Source organism: Nomascus leucogenys, chromosome 13 (assembly GCF_006542625.1).
Source record: "Nomascus leucogenys isolate Asia chromosome 13, Asia_NLE_v1, whole genome shotgun sequence".
Classification (NCBI taxonomy): domain Eukaryota; kingdom Metazoa; phylum Chordata; class Mammalia; order Primates; family Hylobatidae; genus Nomascus; species Nomascus leucogenys.
In genome coordinates, this window is record NC_044393.1 from 28,071,277 (window position 1) to 28,087,624 (window position 16,348).

General features: G+C 43.6%; 1 protein-coding gene across 2 annotated transcripts in view; it reads right to left on the reverse strand.

Annotated features, from left to right (window-relative positions):
• CNBD2 (cyclic nucleotide binding domain containing 2) overlaps positions 1–16,348 on the reverse strand; it is a 75,968-nt gene that overhangs the window by 57,451 nt on the left and 2,169 nt on the right. For both annotated transcript variants that reach the window (XM_030826716.1, XM_012511971.2), the window contains exon 2: positions 15,139–15,192. In XM_030826716.1, the coding sequence (XP_030682576.1) occupies positions 15,139–15,192 (54 nt within the window). The remainder of the gene's footprint in view (positions 1–15,138; positions 15,193–16,348) is intronic.

Below are 16,348 nucleotides of genomic sequence, written 5' to 3' on the forward strand. Positions count from 1 at the left end.
TGAAATTAAGTTGGTAACTTAAAACTGGCCATGGTAGGAGTACTTATGCCACAGAAATTGGCAGCTACTAGTCAGGGCATCTCCTCTCCCCAGAAGCTAGTTGTTATGCACCAGCAAACCAGCTAAATGTCAAATCCTTCAATTCCATCCACAAAGTAAGTGGCACGACTAATTGCAGGCAGTATAGGTATGATGTACAGAGCCTGGATTTTAGAATCAGATAGATCTGAGGAAATAATGGTAAGAGGAATGCAACACTGCTGGCTGTCAAGATGAAGGAAAGGCCCACAAGCCAAGGAATGTGGGTGGCCTTTAGAAGCAGAAAAGGCCGTGAGCCTTGAGAAAGGAATGCTCACACCTTGATTTTAGAACAAGAACATCCATGTCAGACTCTCGCCTATAGTACTGTAATATAATAAATTTGCTTTGTTTTAAGCCATCAAATTGTGATAATTTGTTATGGCAGCCATAGAAAACTTATATAACACCTAATCCAAGATGGGCCACCCTACCTTTTCCCCAGGAATTTGGAATTGGACTGAGAACATGTGAATACAGAGGATAGGGAAAAATCCAGGATGTAGAACAATCTATAAATCAATGAACCTAGTTTCTTCAAAAAGTCAATTTCATGATGAAAAAAACAAGGCATGGGGGCTGCTCTAGACTAATAAAGATTCAAGAGACATACCAACGGTATGCTTCTTGATTGGATCCTGATTCAACGATAACAAGCTATAAAAGGCACTCTAGGTCAGGTGCGGTGGCTCACGCCTGTAATCCCAGCATTTTGGGAGGCCAAGGTGGGTGAATCACCTGAGGTCAGGAGTTTGAGACCAGCCTGACCAACATAGTGAAACCCCTTCTCTCCTAAAAATACAAAAATTAGCCTGGCATGGTGGTGCATGCCTGTAGTCCCAGCTACTCGGGAGGCTGAGGCAGGAGAATCACTTGAACCTGGGAGGCAGAGGTTGCAGTGAGCTGAGATCGTGCCTCTGCACTCCAGCCTGGGTGATAGAGCAAAGCCATTCTAGGGACAAATAAGGAAATTGAATATGACTGTACATTAGATAATATTAGGAAATCAGTGCCGATTTTCTTAGCATGAGAGTGGTATTTGGTTATGTGGGTAACGTCATTATTTTTAAGAAAGATATGTCATAAAGTATGCAGCTTACTTTCAAACAGTTCAGCAAACAATATACAAATACATAAAGCCAGGATGGGCACGGTGGCTCATGCCTATAATCCCAGCACTTTGGGAGGCCGAGATGGGTGGATCACCTGAGGTTAGGAGTTCGAGACCAGCCTGACCAATATGGAGAAACCCCGTCTCTACTAAAGATAAAAAATTAGCCAGGTGTGGTGGCGTATGCCTGTAATCCCAGCTACCAGGGAGGCTGTGGCAGGAGAATCGCTTGAACCCAGGAGGCGGAGGTTGCGGTGAGCCAAGATCGCACCATTGCACTCCAGCCTGGGCAACAAGAGCAAAACTGCGCCTTAAAAAAAAAAAAAAAGAAAAGAAAAAAGAAAAAAAAATACATAAAGCCAATACTGCAAAATGGTGAATGATAGATCTAGAGGATGATACATATATATATATATATATATATATATGTAAAATATTTCACATTTTATGTTTGAAAATTTTATGTTTGAAAATAAAAAATGTAAAAACTTTAGTTTAGGGAGGGGTTAGAAAAAAATGCAAAAACTAAATAAAAGTCTCTGTTTACTAACTTCTGTTGAAAGTACATCGTTAGCTAGGCACAGTGGCACTCGCCCTTAGTCCCAGCTACTAGGGAGGCTGAAGCAGAAGGACTGCTTGAGCCCAGGGGGTCAAGGTTGCAATGAGCTATGATCGCGCCACTGCACTCCAACCTGGGTAACAGAGCAAGACCCTGTAACAACAACAACAACAACAACAAAAAAAATGAAACAAACAAACAAAAAAAAACAGCTCTGGAACCATGACTCATGCCTGCAATCCCAGCACTTTGGGAGGCCAAGGTGGGCTGATCGCTTGAGACCAGGAGTTTGAGACTAGTCTGGCCAAAATGGTGGAATCCCATCTGTACTAAAAAAAAACAAAAATTAGCCGGGCGTGGTGGTGGGCGCCTGTAATTCCAGCTACTCAGGAGGCTGAGGCACCAGAATCACTTGAGTCTGGGAGGTGGAGGTTGCAGTGAGCTGAAATTGCACCACTGCACTCCAGCCTGGGCAATATAGTGAGACTCTGTCTCAAAAAAATAAATAAAAACAAACAAAAAAAGGAAAAAAGAGAATGTTCTTTTTAAAGTGTATCATAAACAAAGTCACATGACGAACTGCAGACTGGAAAAATATACTTGCTATGCATATAATCAACAAAGGATTACAATTCAAAATTTATTTTTTGTAATCCTACAAATCAAAAGAAAAATACAAATAACCCAATGGCAAAACGAGCAAAGGTAATTCAAAGGGAAAGTTCAAATTACCTATAAATTGTGAAAAGATTGTTTTTATTCATTTGTATTTATATTTACATTGTTTGTAAAGAGGGGGTTTCACTTTGTTGCCCAGGCTGGTTTCCAACTCTGGCTTCAAGTGATCCTTCCGCCTCATTACAGGCATGAGCCCTCATGCCCCAACCAAATTGTGAAACCATTCTTAACATTGCTAGAAATAATGGAAATGGAAATTAAACATGATATTATTTTGCACTTATCACTGGGAACTGGGAAACATGGTACAACCATGTTGAAGAGCAATTTGGCAACATTATATAAAGTTGAGGATGTGTGTACTTCACAATGGAAGAATCGTATGTACTTTATATGTCCTCTTCAGAGAAACATACATGTACAAGGGGATAGCCATGAGGGTAATCATGGCAACATTGTGTGTAACAGTGAATGGCTGAAAACAAGTGTTCATTAGTAGGGATCGAAGGGATCAATATATTATGGTTCAGCCACAGGATTGAACATAGCACTGTCTATGTGTGTCAATGTGGATAAAGCTGAAATGATTTTCGGGAAAAAAGAACTATGATGCTATTTATGGTATCATTTTTAAAAAGTGTGCCACATACTATATATTGTTTATGGATATATACACATGTGATAATATATAAAAATATAAATAGGAAGGGTGACACCAACTTCAGGAAAGTGGTTACTAGTAAAGAGAAATAAAGGGGCATGGGATGGTAAAGAGCTTTCCCTACACCTGTAATGTTCTATTTCTCAAAAATAAGATATCTATAGAAATATGGGGAAAGGTACTTTATGAATAAAATTATACTTATTGAGTACAATTTACTATTGTCAGGCATTATCCAAAGCACTATTCTAATATGTAAATCATTTAATCAGTAAATTTATGCAGTAGGTACTAATATTATCATCTCACTTTACAGAGGAGAAAATAAAGGCACAGCAAACCAAGCAACTAGCCTAGGGTCACATGACTAATGGGTGATGGGGATTTAAACCTAGGTAGCTGGCTCCAGAGTTCACAAGCTTAACCTATGACTCCATGTTGCCACCCTGCCTTGTTCTCTCTGGATCTCATAATAGCAGGAAGAGTGGGTACAGAACAGGATTCAGTGGCTCCGAGTGTGGCCTATGGCTTGCCCAGTGTGAGGGGCTGGTAGGCTACAGGGCAGGGGTCCCTCCTTTGTGCCATGCTGTGACTCCAGAAGGTACAGGATGGCCACCATTCATCCAAGAACCCCTCCCACACCTGCATCTACCTTCCTCAAAACACCTGTCTGTTCAATCTTCTGCTCTTTCCTCCCAGGGCCCTTGCCCCTCCTCACCAGTTCCTTCTTCGGGAGCTGCCAGGCATAAGTTACCATATATCTCCTCATGGTTCCTGGGCGGGCAAATGGCACAACTAGCCCCTTTGCCTTTCAAGGGGAGGACTACAAATTTTTCCCCAAGAATCCAGTAATACTAGAAAAAAATAAATTTCCTCAGTAATAAGGCAAGAGCTCCTCTCCACTCCTCCCACCATACCATCAGCTACTGGAAGCCCTGCTCTGAGAAAATCATTCTCAGAATCTCCTAAGGTCACAATGAAAGATTCTGGAGGCAGGGCGCACAAGGATTGGAATGTAGGAGTCTAACATTTATTGGATACTCACAGGCATTATCTCAGCTAATCCTCACAACCACCCAAACTTTTACCCAACTCCATACATAGGAGACTGGGGCTCAAAGTAGTTAAATGGCTGCCAGAGCCCTGGTGAGGTAGGAGAATGGCAGGACTTGTTTTCTGGTCAAAATCCTGCTGACCAAAACAGGATCTAGGACCCCCTAGCTGTCCCCATCCCTCATTAGCATAAGACACTCCCACCAGTGCCATGACTGTTTACAAATGTCTTGGCAATGACCAGGAAGTTGCTACCTCTTTCCTAGAAAGCTCTAAAAACCCACCCCTCAATTTGCATTAACCTGCCCCTTAATTTGCATGTGGTTGAAAGTGGGTAGGAATGAGTATACTACACTTGATCTTAGCCAAAAGGCTGAGAAGGGACTAGGTGAGTATAAATACAGGTGCCAACATCCCATACACTGGGTATTCACTCTGGATTCACTGCCTATGAGTTAGCCCTGCTCCATAAGGAGAAGCACTATTCAATAAAAGATTGCTGTCTAACACCGCTGGCTCACCCTTGAATTCCTTCCTTGGGCAAAGCTAAGAACTCTCCTGAGCTAAGTCTCAATTTGGGGGCTCACCTGTCCTGCAAAGATAGGGCTTTTTTGTTTTTTTGAGACACTGTCTCACTTTGTTCCCAGGATGGAGTGCAGTGGCCCAATCTCAGCTCACTGCAACCTCTGCCTCCCAGGTTCAAGTGATTCTCCTGCCTCAGCCGCCCAAGTAGCTAGGATTACAGGCGTGTGCCACCACGCCCGGCTGATTTTTGTATTTTTAGTAAAGACAGGGTTTTACCATGTTGCCCAGGCTGGTCTCAAGCTCCTGACCTCAAGTGATCCACCCGCCTCGGCCTCCCAAAGTGCTGGGATTACAGGCATAAACCACCACTCCCGGCCAGGGCCTTTTTTTTTTTTTTTTTTTTTTTTAAGAAAGCAGTGTAGCTAAAATTCAGGTACACTTGCTCTTCATTTGTAGCATCCAATGAACAGAAGCAAGGTCTGGTCCAGCCTGGCCAATGTGGTGAAACCCCATCTCTACTAAAAAAAATACAAAAAAATTAGCCAGGTGAGGTGGTGGGCACCTGTAATCCCAGCTACTCGGGAGGCTGAGGTGGGAGGATCACTTGAACCCAGGAGGCAGAGGTTGCAGTGAGCCGAGATTGTGTCACTGCACTCCAGCCTGGGTGACAGAGATTTCGCCTGAAAAGAAAAAAGGAAGGTCTGGTATAAAGAAAGTGACTTTTGCTTCCAAAGCTAGCTTAAGGGGAAGAGTATAGGCTTCCTGCCTTACAGTATCTCTTTGCTTTTGGAGCAGAGAGCGGGGGCTTTTAAAAGAGGACTTGGGGGCTGGACTCGGTGGCTCACACCTGTAATCCCAGCATTTTAGGAGGCTGAGGCGGGCGGATCACAAGGTCAGGAGTTCAAGACCAGCCTGACCAACATGGTGAAACCCCGTCTCTACTAAAAATACAAAAATTAGCTGGGCGTAGTAGCGTGTGCCTGTAATCCCAGCTACTCGGGAGGCTGAGGCAGGAGAATCGCTTGAACCCAGGAGGCAGAGATGGGGCAGAGTTTCCTGGTAGGCATACTTTTGGTTGTAAATTCACTATTGTCTCTCAAGGCAATCTGGTGGGAGAGGTTTCTACTCTGGAGCTTTGAAGTAAGCACACTGATACACTTGCTCTAGGAGTATCTGGTGAAGGGAAAGTAAAAGGTTATACATCTCTAATCAGCTAAGTAGGAAGTGGGGAACAGAAGAAAAAGATGAAAGAGAAAGAAGAAAAAAGCTGATTTTAAAAGGTAACTCATTCTCTATCTCAAAGAAAAATGGGTGTACTTGGTTACAACGGGAGGCTTCTAGGCTGGGAGTAGGTTCATCCAGCACCTTAGCCCAGGGACCACTCTGAGGCTTAGAACTTGGAGGCCCTGGAACGTGGGTGCATAGTACTGTCCCATAAGTCTGGTTAAATCAGGACAATTAAAAAAAACTCAGCAAAACAGAAGACCTCACCCAAATCACGTGTCAAATATTGAATGGAACTTGGTGACTAGAACTCAAACCTCTGGGGCCCTTCTAAAGGTATAGAAAAATATAGGATCTAAAATGCTTTTTTCTATTACAGATGACAACTGAGTATCTCAATTTGCTCTTGCACCAGGATCCTCAGTAGAAAACTGATTTCAAGCATCACCTGCTCTGCCATTCCTATCCCGTGGGGTGTATCTGTCAACCTCCTCCAACTGATAGGTAGACAGAAGGACACTGAGTGCAGCAAAGATGGCTGGACAGCTGAGAAGAAAGACAAAGGCCACTCTTGGGTGGGACAGTAATCACACACAGAGGTGAGAAGGGACAAAACTGGTTTTTCCCCATACCCTGAGAAAAGATGTAAAGAATTCAGGGAGAGAAAGAAGAGAAAGTTTTAGAAAGAGAGACGGAGAGATGAGGTATGGAGTTTTTGCCTCCCCTACTGCAAACCTAGTCTTAAGGAAGGAAATATAAGAGGATCCCCTTCAAAAGTTTAGGAGGCTTCTGAAAGAAACAACTGGGCCTGGAGAAAGCAAGAGAGATGGTAGGAGATGGCTATAGGCAGGAGGGGTGTCCCATCAGTCCTCTGAACTGCCTGAGGATCCAAGAGTGACAAGGAAAGTATCCAGGCTCATAAGGGGCATCAGATGATGCCAGTAAGACCTGATGAGACCCCAAAAATGGTTACTGCCAACCTCACCTCTTGCCAGCTGTGGTTGTACAATTTCTCTAGGAATTAGATCAGCTTTGGGGAAGAAGAGGCAGGAAGTTTGGAGAGCTTTGAATGGGCCCACGAGGAATCAATAAGCCTGAAGTTATATCCACTCAAAATTACTGGATTATATCTCAATTTACCTGAAGACATCCTAAATTAAATTATCTGCAAGGAGGCAGGCTGGGGATTCAGAGTCAGACATTTAAGTCAGTTCTAGAAACTAAGAAAGTTTCGTTTCTATTACAGTTCCTGATTTTATAACTGGAACTATTACAGGGTAGAATGCCAAAAAGAGCACTGGTCCTATTCCTATGTGATCTTAGATAAGTCACTTAACTACTTGGGGCCTCATTTTCATAATGTATAAAATGGAGTTCGATTCAATTCCACAAACAATTTATGAGAAGATTCGGTCAAGCGCGGTGGCTGACGCCTGTAATCCCAACACTTTGGGAGGCTGATGCGGGTGGATCACCTGAGGTCAGGAGTTCAAGGCCAGCCTGTCCAACATGGTGAAACCCAGTCTCTACTAAAAATACAAAAACTAGCCCAGCATGGTGGCATGCACCTGTAATCCCAGCTACTCGGGAGGCTGAGGCGAGAGCATCATCTGAGCCTGGGAGGCGGAGGTTGCAGTGAGCTGAGACTGCGCCACTACACTCAAGCCTAGGTGACAGAATAAGACTCCGTCTCAAAAAAAAAAAAAAAAAAAAAAGAGAGAAAGAGAGAAGATTCTTATTGTTTTGCTGATTATAAAAGCTATACAACAAATGTTTGCAAAGCATATGAAGGTGAATAAGATATGGTCCCTGCTTACCAGGAGTTCACAATATGGTGGGGAAGTAAAATCCTCAGAGAAAGTCTTGCTATAATAAAGCTATGAAAGATATATGAGGCCAGGCGTAGTGGCTCACGTCTGTAATCCCAGCACTTTGGGAGACCAAGGTGGACAGATGATGAGGTCAAGGGATTGAGGCCATCCTGGCCAACATGATGAAACCCTGTCTCTACTAAAAATACAAAAATTAGCTGGGCTTTGTAGCGGGCACCTGTAATCCCAGCTACTTGGGAGGCTGAGGCAGGAGAATTGCTTGAACCTGGGAGGCAGAGGTTGCAATGAATCGAGATCATGGCACTGCACTCCAGCCTGGCGACAGAGTGAGACTCCGTCTCTTAAAAAAAAAAAAGAAAGATATATGAAGAGGTGGTCGGGTGCAGTGGCTCACGCCTGTAATCCCAGCACTTTGGGAGGCTGAGGCAGGTAGATCACGAGGTCAGGAGATCGAGACCATCCTGGCTAACATGGTGAAACCCCGTCTCTACTAAAAATTAAAAAATGAAAATAAAAAAAATTAGCCAGGCGTGGTGGCAGGCGCCTGTAGTCCCAGTGACTCAGGAGGCTGAGGCAGGAGAATCACTTGAACCCAGGAGGCAGAGGTTGCAGTGAGCCAAGATTGAGCCACTGCATTCCAGCCTGGGTGACAGAGATAGACTCCGTGGTTGGAGTTTGAGACCAACCTGACCAACATGGAGAAAACCCATCTCTACTAAAAATACAAAATTAGCTGGGCGTGGTGGTGCATGCCTGTAATCCCAGCTATTCGGGAGGCTGAGGCAGGAGAATCGCTTGAACCCAGGAGGCAGAAGTTGCGGTGAGCCGAGATCACACCATTGCACTCCAGCCTGGGCAACAAGAGCAAAACTCCATCTCAAAAAAAAAAAAGAAAAAAGATATATGAAGAAAGGGCAGGGTCTGTTCAGGGAGCATGAGACATAGCTAAAATGTGAGATGCTCAGGAGGTGTGGTTATGAGGAAGGAGGCTGGGCTGGCAGAGGCCATAAACTAGCTATGGCACGTGATGTGCCAAGTGAACTTGCAGACTGTTTTATTTGACCTGCATAGTGTTTTGGTTTAAATATTGTTTAAAATTAACTTGTTTGTCTTTAGTTGAGGTATTGGCTCTCTAATTCACCAAAGTCTTCACCTCACATAATTAAGTCATCTGCCAGGCATCTTACCTGTTTGCAACCCCCAGTATGGATCCATAGGGCCTCTTTCAGGTAGAAAATTCTCTATCTAGTGATTGCAAAATGGCAGTTCACAGGCCATAGCTAGCCTACTGACATGTTTCAACAGAGGTTATTTTTAGGAATTTGAATGGGTCTTTTAACACTTAAATACTAGATTTTTATGAATAATCTTTTAGGAAAAAATAATTTACCAAAGTGACCCCAATAGAAACTATTTATTTATTTATTTATTTATTTATTTATTTATTTTTGAGACAGAGTCTCTCTTTTGCCCAGGCTGGAGTGCAGTGGCACGACCCTGGCTCACTGCAACCTCTGCCTCCTGGGTTCAAGCGATTCTCTTGCATCAGCCTCCTGAGTAGCTGGGATTACACGCACCCACCATCGTGGCTGGCTAATTTTTGTATTTTTAGTAAAGACAGGGTTTCACCATGTTGGCCAGGCTGGTCTTGAACTCCTGACCTCAAGTGATCTGCCACCATGACCAGCCGAAACCATTTAAGCAGACTAATTTTCTGATTTTCTTCCCTTTTTTTTTTTTTTTTTTTAATTTGGAGACAAGGTCTCACTCTATGCCCTAGGCCAGTGTGCAGTGGCATGATCACAGCTCACTGCAGCCTCTACCTCCCCAGACTCAGGTGATCCTCTCACCTCAGCCTCCAAGTAGGTGGGACCACAAGTGTGCACCACCATGACTGAGTAATTTTTTAATTTGTAGAGATCTGGTCTCACTACATCGCCCAGGCTGGTCTTGAACTCCTGGGCTCAAGCAGTCCTCCCACTTCAGCCTCTCAAAGTGCTGGGATTACAGATGTGAGCCACCACGCCCAGCCTAAATAGATTAATTGTCATAGAAGTAGAGAAGCTGTAAAAGAGGTCTCTCACCACCACCACCACCTAAAAAGAAAAAAGCAGTGCCATGATCTCGATTCATTGCAACCTCTGCCTCCCAGGTTCAAGCAATTCTCCTGCCTCAGCCTCCCAAGTAGCTGGGACTACAGCTGGGACTAAAGGTTTCATAGGCAACTCCAAATAACCTCAATGTTTCTTCAACCGTTCCAGAGCCTAAAAAGAAGGAAAACTACCAAATTATTGTAATGAAGTGAGAACACTGACACTAAAACCTAATAGAGGTTGCACAAAAAGAGAAAGCTACAGATTCATCTCATTTATAAATATTGTTTTTAAAATCTTAAAATATAAGCAAATAGAATTCAGCAGTACCTGTAAAAATAACATATCAATTTGGGAGTGCAAAGATGGTTAATTATATAAACATAATTAATTATGTTAACATAGCTAAGGAGAATAATCACAGGATCTTCTATAAATTTGTTTTTTGACAGAGGTGCATGAACATGTCACCCCTGTGGGCCAGTGGGGCTCCAATGTCCTGGGGACCTTAGTAAGACTGCAGGGGGCTGGGCGTGGTGACTCACACCTGTAATCCCAGCACTTTGGGAGTCCAAGACAGGCGGATCACAAGGTCAGGAGATCAAGACCACCCTGGATAACACGGTGAAACCCCATCTCTACTAAAAATACAAAAAAAATTAGCCGGGCGTGGTGGTGGGCGCCTGTAGTCCCAGCTACTCGGGAGGCTGAGGCAAGAGAATGGCGTGAACCCAGGAGGCAGAGCTTGCAGTGAGCCGAGATCGTGCCACTGCACTCCAGCCTGGGCGACAGAGCGAGACTCTGTCTCAAAAAAAAAAAAAAAAAGATTGCAGGGAGCATGCCTCAGAATTGTCGACTTGAGAGCTGCTCCTGGAGGCATTAACTTCCCAGCCTTTCTGGGTTAAGCACTCCAGTGGCCAGAGGGTGACGGGTGACGGTGCCGAGAGTAGCAAGCTATCACATCAGCCTGTGCGGCAATGAGGGGTGCTGAGAAGATCCAGGTTAATGCCAATAGAGAACGCTATGGCTGCAGGCCTCAGGGAGAGCTGTCAAAACTCGAAGTTCTCCAAAAAAGTGGGCTACACCTTGAGGGCACAACTCACAACACCTTCAGTAGAACATTGGGATGGAGATGGACAGGCTGGCTCTGGGAGCCTCTCTGGTCCCACTGGGACCAAGGAGAAGTAGGGGAGTGGGGTGACCAGGGAAACACACAAATGTTCCATTTTTATAGCCCTACAGCTGCCAAGCTCCAACTGATCGGAAGAGGAAAGGGCTAAACCAATTCACATACTCACACAAAACCCTGTCAGAAGGAGCTTCACTATGAAGCCAAGAGAATTCCTGCCAGCCTGGAATTCTACTCTAGACCTTTCTCCACACACAATCCCACAAGCAGCTGGTCCAGAAGAACTCACTTCATCTAAAGGGGAGTTATAGTAAAAAAAAGAAATAGCAACAGACTTACACAAATATATTACTGAAAAAAGCAGGAGAGGGAGGCAGGGAACAGGAAAAACAAATGGCAGATGAAAGACAATCACCAAAAAAAAAAAAAAAAAGAAAAAGAAAAAAGCTAACATGAAACAGATGATAATCATGAACAACAAAGAAGTCAAAGGGCTTAATGAATTTTAAAACAAGAGATCAAAGCAAAGATGTAACAGTTCGAAGAAAAGACACTGAGACAGCCAGAGGAGAGGACACTGGCAGAACTCAGGAAAGAAGGGATTTTAAAAATAACCATCTCAGAAGGGAAGATCATTCCAGAAACATCAAAAAGAAAGCTAGCCTTGCTGAGAACAGAAGATAGGACTGCAAAAACAAATGAAGGAATTGGGAACGAATGATTTAAAAAGAGCCAAGAGGCCGGGCGTGGTGGTTCACGCCTGTCATCCCAGCACTTTGGGAGGCTGAGGCAGGTGGATCACCTGAAGTCAGGAGTTTGAGACAAGCCTGGCTAACATGGTGAAAATCTGTCTCTACTAAAAACACAAAAAATTAACCGGGTGTGGTGGCAGGCGTCTGTAATCCCAGCTACTCGAGAGGCTAGGCAAGAGAATAGCTTGAACCTGGGAGGCAGAGGTTGCAGTGAGCCAAGATCACGCCACCACACTCCAGCTGGGTGACAGAGCGAGAGGAAAGAAAAAGGGGGGGTGGTGGTGACAGAGCAAGATGAAAGAAAAAGGGGAGGGGAGGGGAGGGGGGGAGGGGACGGGAGAAGAGAGGAGCGGGGAGGGGAGGGGAGGGGAGGGGAGAAGAGAGGAGCGGGGAGGGGAGGGGAGGGGAGGGGAGGAGAGGAGAGGAGAGGAGAGGAGAGGAGAGGAGAGGAGAGGAGAGGAGAGGAAGAGAAGGGAAGAGAAGGGAAGAGAAGGGAAGAGAAGGGAAGAGAAGGGAAGAGAAAGGAAGAGAAAGGAAGAGAAGAGGAGTATGGCAGTATAGAGACAGAGAAAGTGAGAGGTAGGGCCAGGCATGGTGGCTCATGCCTGTAATCCCAGCACTTTAGGTGGCTAAGGCAGGAGGATTATTTGGGCCCAGCAGTTTGAGGCCAGCCTGGGCAGCATAGTGAGACCCTGTATCTACAAAACAAACAAACAAAAAAACAATTAGTGGGGCATGGTGGTACGCGCCTATAGTCCCAGCTACTCATGAAGCTGAGGCAGAATAGTTTGAACCCAGGAGTTTGACGCTGCAGTGAGCTAGGACTGCAACACTGCACTGAATTTTCTGAATAACTAATGACACTGAGCTTGGATGACAGACTCTATCAAATGAAATACTAAGTGCTGATGAGGATGTAGAGCAACTAAAACTCTCATTCATTGCTGGGCCCTGGATTCTACCGTGGCTAGTACTTCTACTTTCTGAACTTTATTTTGCCCATCTGTGAAGTAAAGGGGTTGTCCTAAGGTTCTATGAATCAAACACATGTCTATAGAAAGAAAGGTGGCAATATGTAGCAAAACATTTCAGTCAGTCCTCTTTTGGGATTACAGCTTAAGGAAGTACTGGTATCCCTTACCATCCAAGCTCTTGCTATCAGAATGCTTCCTTTTCAAACTCAGAAACCAAATAGATTTGATAGCAATAGATGCTTATAATTCAAAATCAGAAAAAGCTTAAAGCACTATATGATTATCACATTATTTTCATGAAAAATCAGAAATAATCTAACTGTTCAGCAATAAAGCAATATTCTTTACAGTGCATCCAGACTGAGTCTCCTAAAACACAAATCTGATCACATCCTTCCCCTGCTTTAAGTCCTTCCATGGTTCCTACTGCCTATGTTAAACATGGGTTTGAATCCCAATCTTGCCATGGACTGGCTGAACCTGGGCAAGTTAATTAATCTCTCTAGACCTTAATTTCTCATCTGTAAATAAAGTATCACACATACACAGATGTTCAAGAATGACTAATTGATATGGTTTGGCTGTATCCGCACCCAAATCTCATCTTGAATTGTAGCTCTCATAATTCCCATGTGCTGTGGGAAGGACTCAGTGGAAGATAATTCAATCATGGGGGCAGTTCCCCCATACTGTTCTCGTGGTAGTGAATAAGTCTCACGAGATCTGACGGTTTTATAAGGGGAAACCCCTTTCACTTTCTCATTCTGTCTGCCTGCTGCCATCCATGTAAGATGTGATTTGCTCCTCCTTGTCTTCCACCACGATTGTGAGGCCTCCCTAGCCACGTGGAGCTGTGAGTTCATTAAACATCTTTCCTTTATAAATTACCCAGTCTTGGGTATGTCTTTATTAGCAGCATGAGAACAGACTAATATACTAATAATAATATCAATGCCTGTGACTTTTAAAAATACATACTAGAACTTACAAATTCAAGGAAGTATTATCTCTTCATAACCATCATTGTTTTAAAAAAGTGACTAAGTATATACTCTGTGCCAAACCCTGCACTAGTTCCCTTACATATATTTCTCCTCCTCGACTATTCAGAGCCATCCTGTGTGGTAGTTACTATTTCCAGGCTCAGAAAGATAAATGATTACCCAAGGCCATGTCATAAAACAACTCATAGCAGTTCTATTTGTAACAGCTCAAAGGTGGAAATAACCCAAATGTCCTTCAATGGATGGTTAAATATACCATGGTACATCTATACCATGGATTAGTACTCAGCAATAAAAAGGACAAACTATTGATACAAGCAACCACTTGGGAATTGTGCCAAGTGGAAAGACCCAAGCCCAAATGATTACACACTATATGATTCCAAGTATATAACATTTTTTAAATAACACAGTTATAGACATGGAGAATAGATTAGTGGTTGCCTGTGGTTAGGGATAGGGGAAGGGAAGATGAATGGATGCCATTATAAAGAGATAGCACGAGGGATCTTTGTGGTGACCAGACAGTTCTAGATATTGTGGTAGTAGCTGCATTAATCCACACATGATAAAATTGCATAGACCTTCACACACACATACACACACAAATGTAGGTATGTAAAACTGGGAAAATGTGAATAAAGTCTGTAGATTGTACCAATGTCAATTTCCTGGTTTTGATATTGTACTATAGTTATGCAAGATGTTACCATTAGGGAAAACTGAGTGAAGGGTACATGAAACCTCTCTGAACTATTTTTGCAACCTTCTATGAATCTACAATTTCCAAATAAAAAACTTATTTTTTTGAGATGGAGTCTCACACTGTCGCCCAGGCTGGAGTGCAGTGGCACGATCTCAGCTCGCTGCAACCTCTGCCTCCCAGGTTCAAGTGATTCTCCTGCCTCAGCCTCCCAAGTAGCTGGGATTACAGGTACCTGCCACCACGCCCAGCTAATTTTTTTGTATTTTTAGTAGACATGGGATTTCACTATATTGGCCAGGCTGGTCTCAAACTCCTGAACTCGTGATCCGCCTGCCTCGGCCTCCCAAAGTGCTGGCATTACAGGCGTGAGCCACCGTGCTTGGCCAATAAAAAGCTTTTTAAAAGACGTATTCTCCAGTGTGATGGCTCTGATAAAAAAGAAAAGAAGTATCCAAGCTTCTTTTCCACAACCCTCAACAACCAAGTGCCATCAAAAGGCACTGAGGTCTCTGAAAGAGTCTGGGACTCATGAGAGCTCTGCCTTCTCAGGGATGGTCCGCAATCCACATTTGTCCTCTTTCCTTTAACCAACACTGAGGCTGGCTAGAAGTCAGGCCTTGTGTTGGAAGCTAAGTGATATGAGATGAATGAGTTATGATCCCTTCCCAAGTGAACTCCCAATCTAGGGATAAAGAGGCATAATAAGATAAGAGTTTGGACTAAAAGTCAAAAGATTTCTGTCCTCATGGAATCACTTACTAGCTTTCTTATTTTGGACCAATCCTTCATCTTCTGACATCTTGGTTTCTCAATCTGCAAAATTCAAAAGAATGAAATATAAATGTATATTTTAAGCTTGATCTGGGACTTCTGGGAGGGTTCAAGGATATATGTAAATTACATGAAAGTAGGTAACTGCATCCCTTTTAGAAGAAGAGGCATTATATATTTTTTTTCAGACTCTGGGAATCTGAATGTTTTAACTTTTATCATGGACATTTTCAAGCATATACAAAAGTAGAGTGTACATATTGCCAATCTTTCAAGCCTTCCAAAGTGCTGAGATTACAGGCATGAGCCACCGAGCCCAGCTAATTTTTTGTATTTTTAGTAGAGACAGGGTTTCATCTTGTTGCCCAGGCTGGTCTTGAACTCATAAGCTCAGGTGATCCGCCTGCCTAAGCCTCCCAAAGTGCTGGGATTATAGGCATGAGCCACGGTGCCCGGCCAATAAATGAAACTCCTTGTTTCATTTATTCCCTCCACATTATTTATTATTTACTGCTGAATCACTTTAAAGCAGGCTTACCGGCCCATAAAGGGCTGGATTTTTAAATTCAATTTCTAAGGGCCCTTCCAGTCTAACATTCAATGATTCTAATAGATCTCTCAGGTCCCTCCTTCCATCTCTAATAATTCATGATTTCAATAGGGATGGAAGAAATAGACTAGAGATCTAACATAACATCTCATGATTCCAGGTGCCACAAAAGTTCATTCCCTTTCACAAGAAGAACTAAATTTTAAACAGGGAATTCTAAGACATTTATGATTCAACCTCCACCAGTGTTCCAACCTCATCTCTCACTCCTTCTCCAGATCCCAACCACTTTCCCATATAGCCTGCAGTTTCCACAGTTTTGCTCCTACTCACTGTGTGCCTTTGTACAGGCAGTACCTTCTACCTGGAATGTCCCTGAGCCCCACCCATTTTCTTCTTGAGTCTCAGCTTGAAGTCTCCTCCCCAGTGAAGACTTCTATCACCTCTTGCCTCCACAGAAGGGTTTAGTGTGCTCCCTTAGGCCTGGAAACTGAGTACCCGTTACCACACAGGGAATAGCACTGTTGGTCACTCTGGGCAGCAAACCCAACTACTAAGGGGCCAGATAGAAGTCAAAGTTTGAAGCCAGTAGGCATAACAAACACTAGGACCCTGCTTTCTCACCTCTAAAAAAAAAGAGAGAAAAAT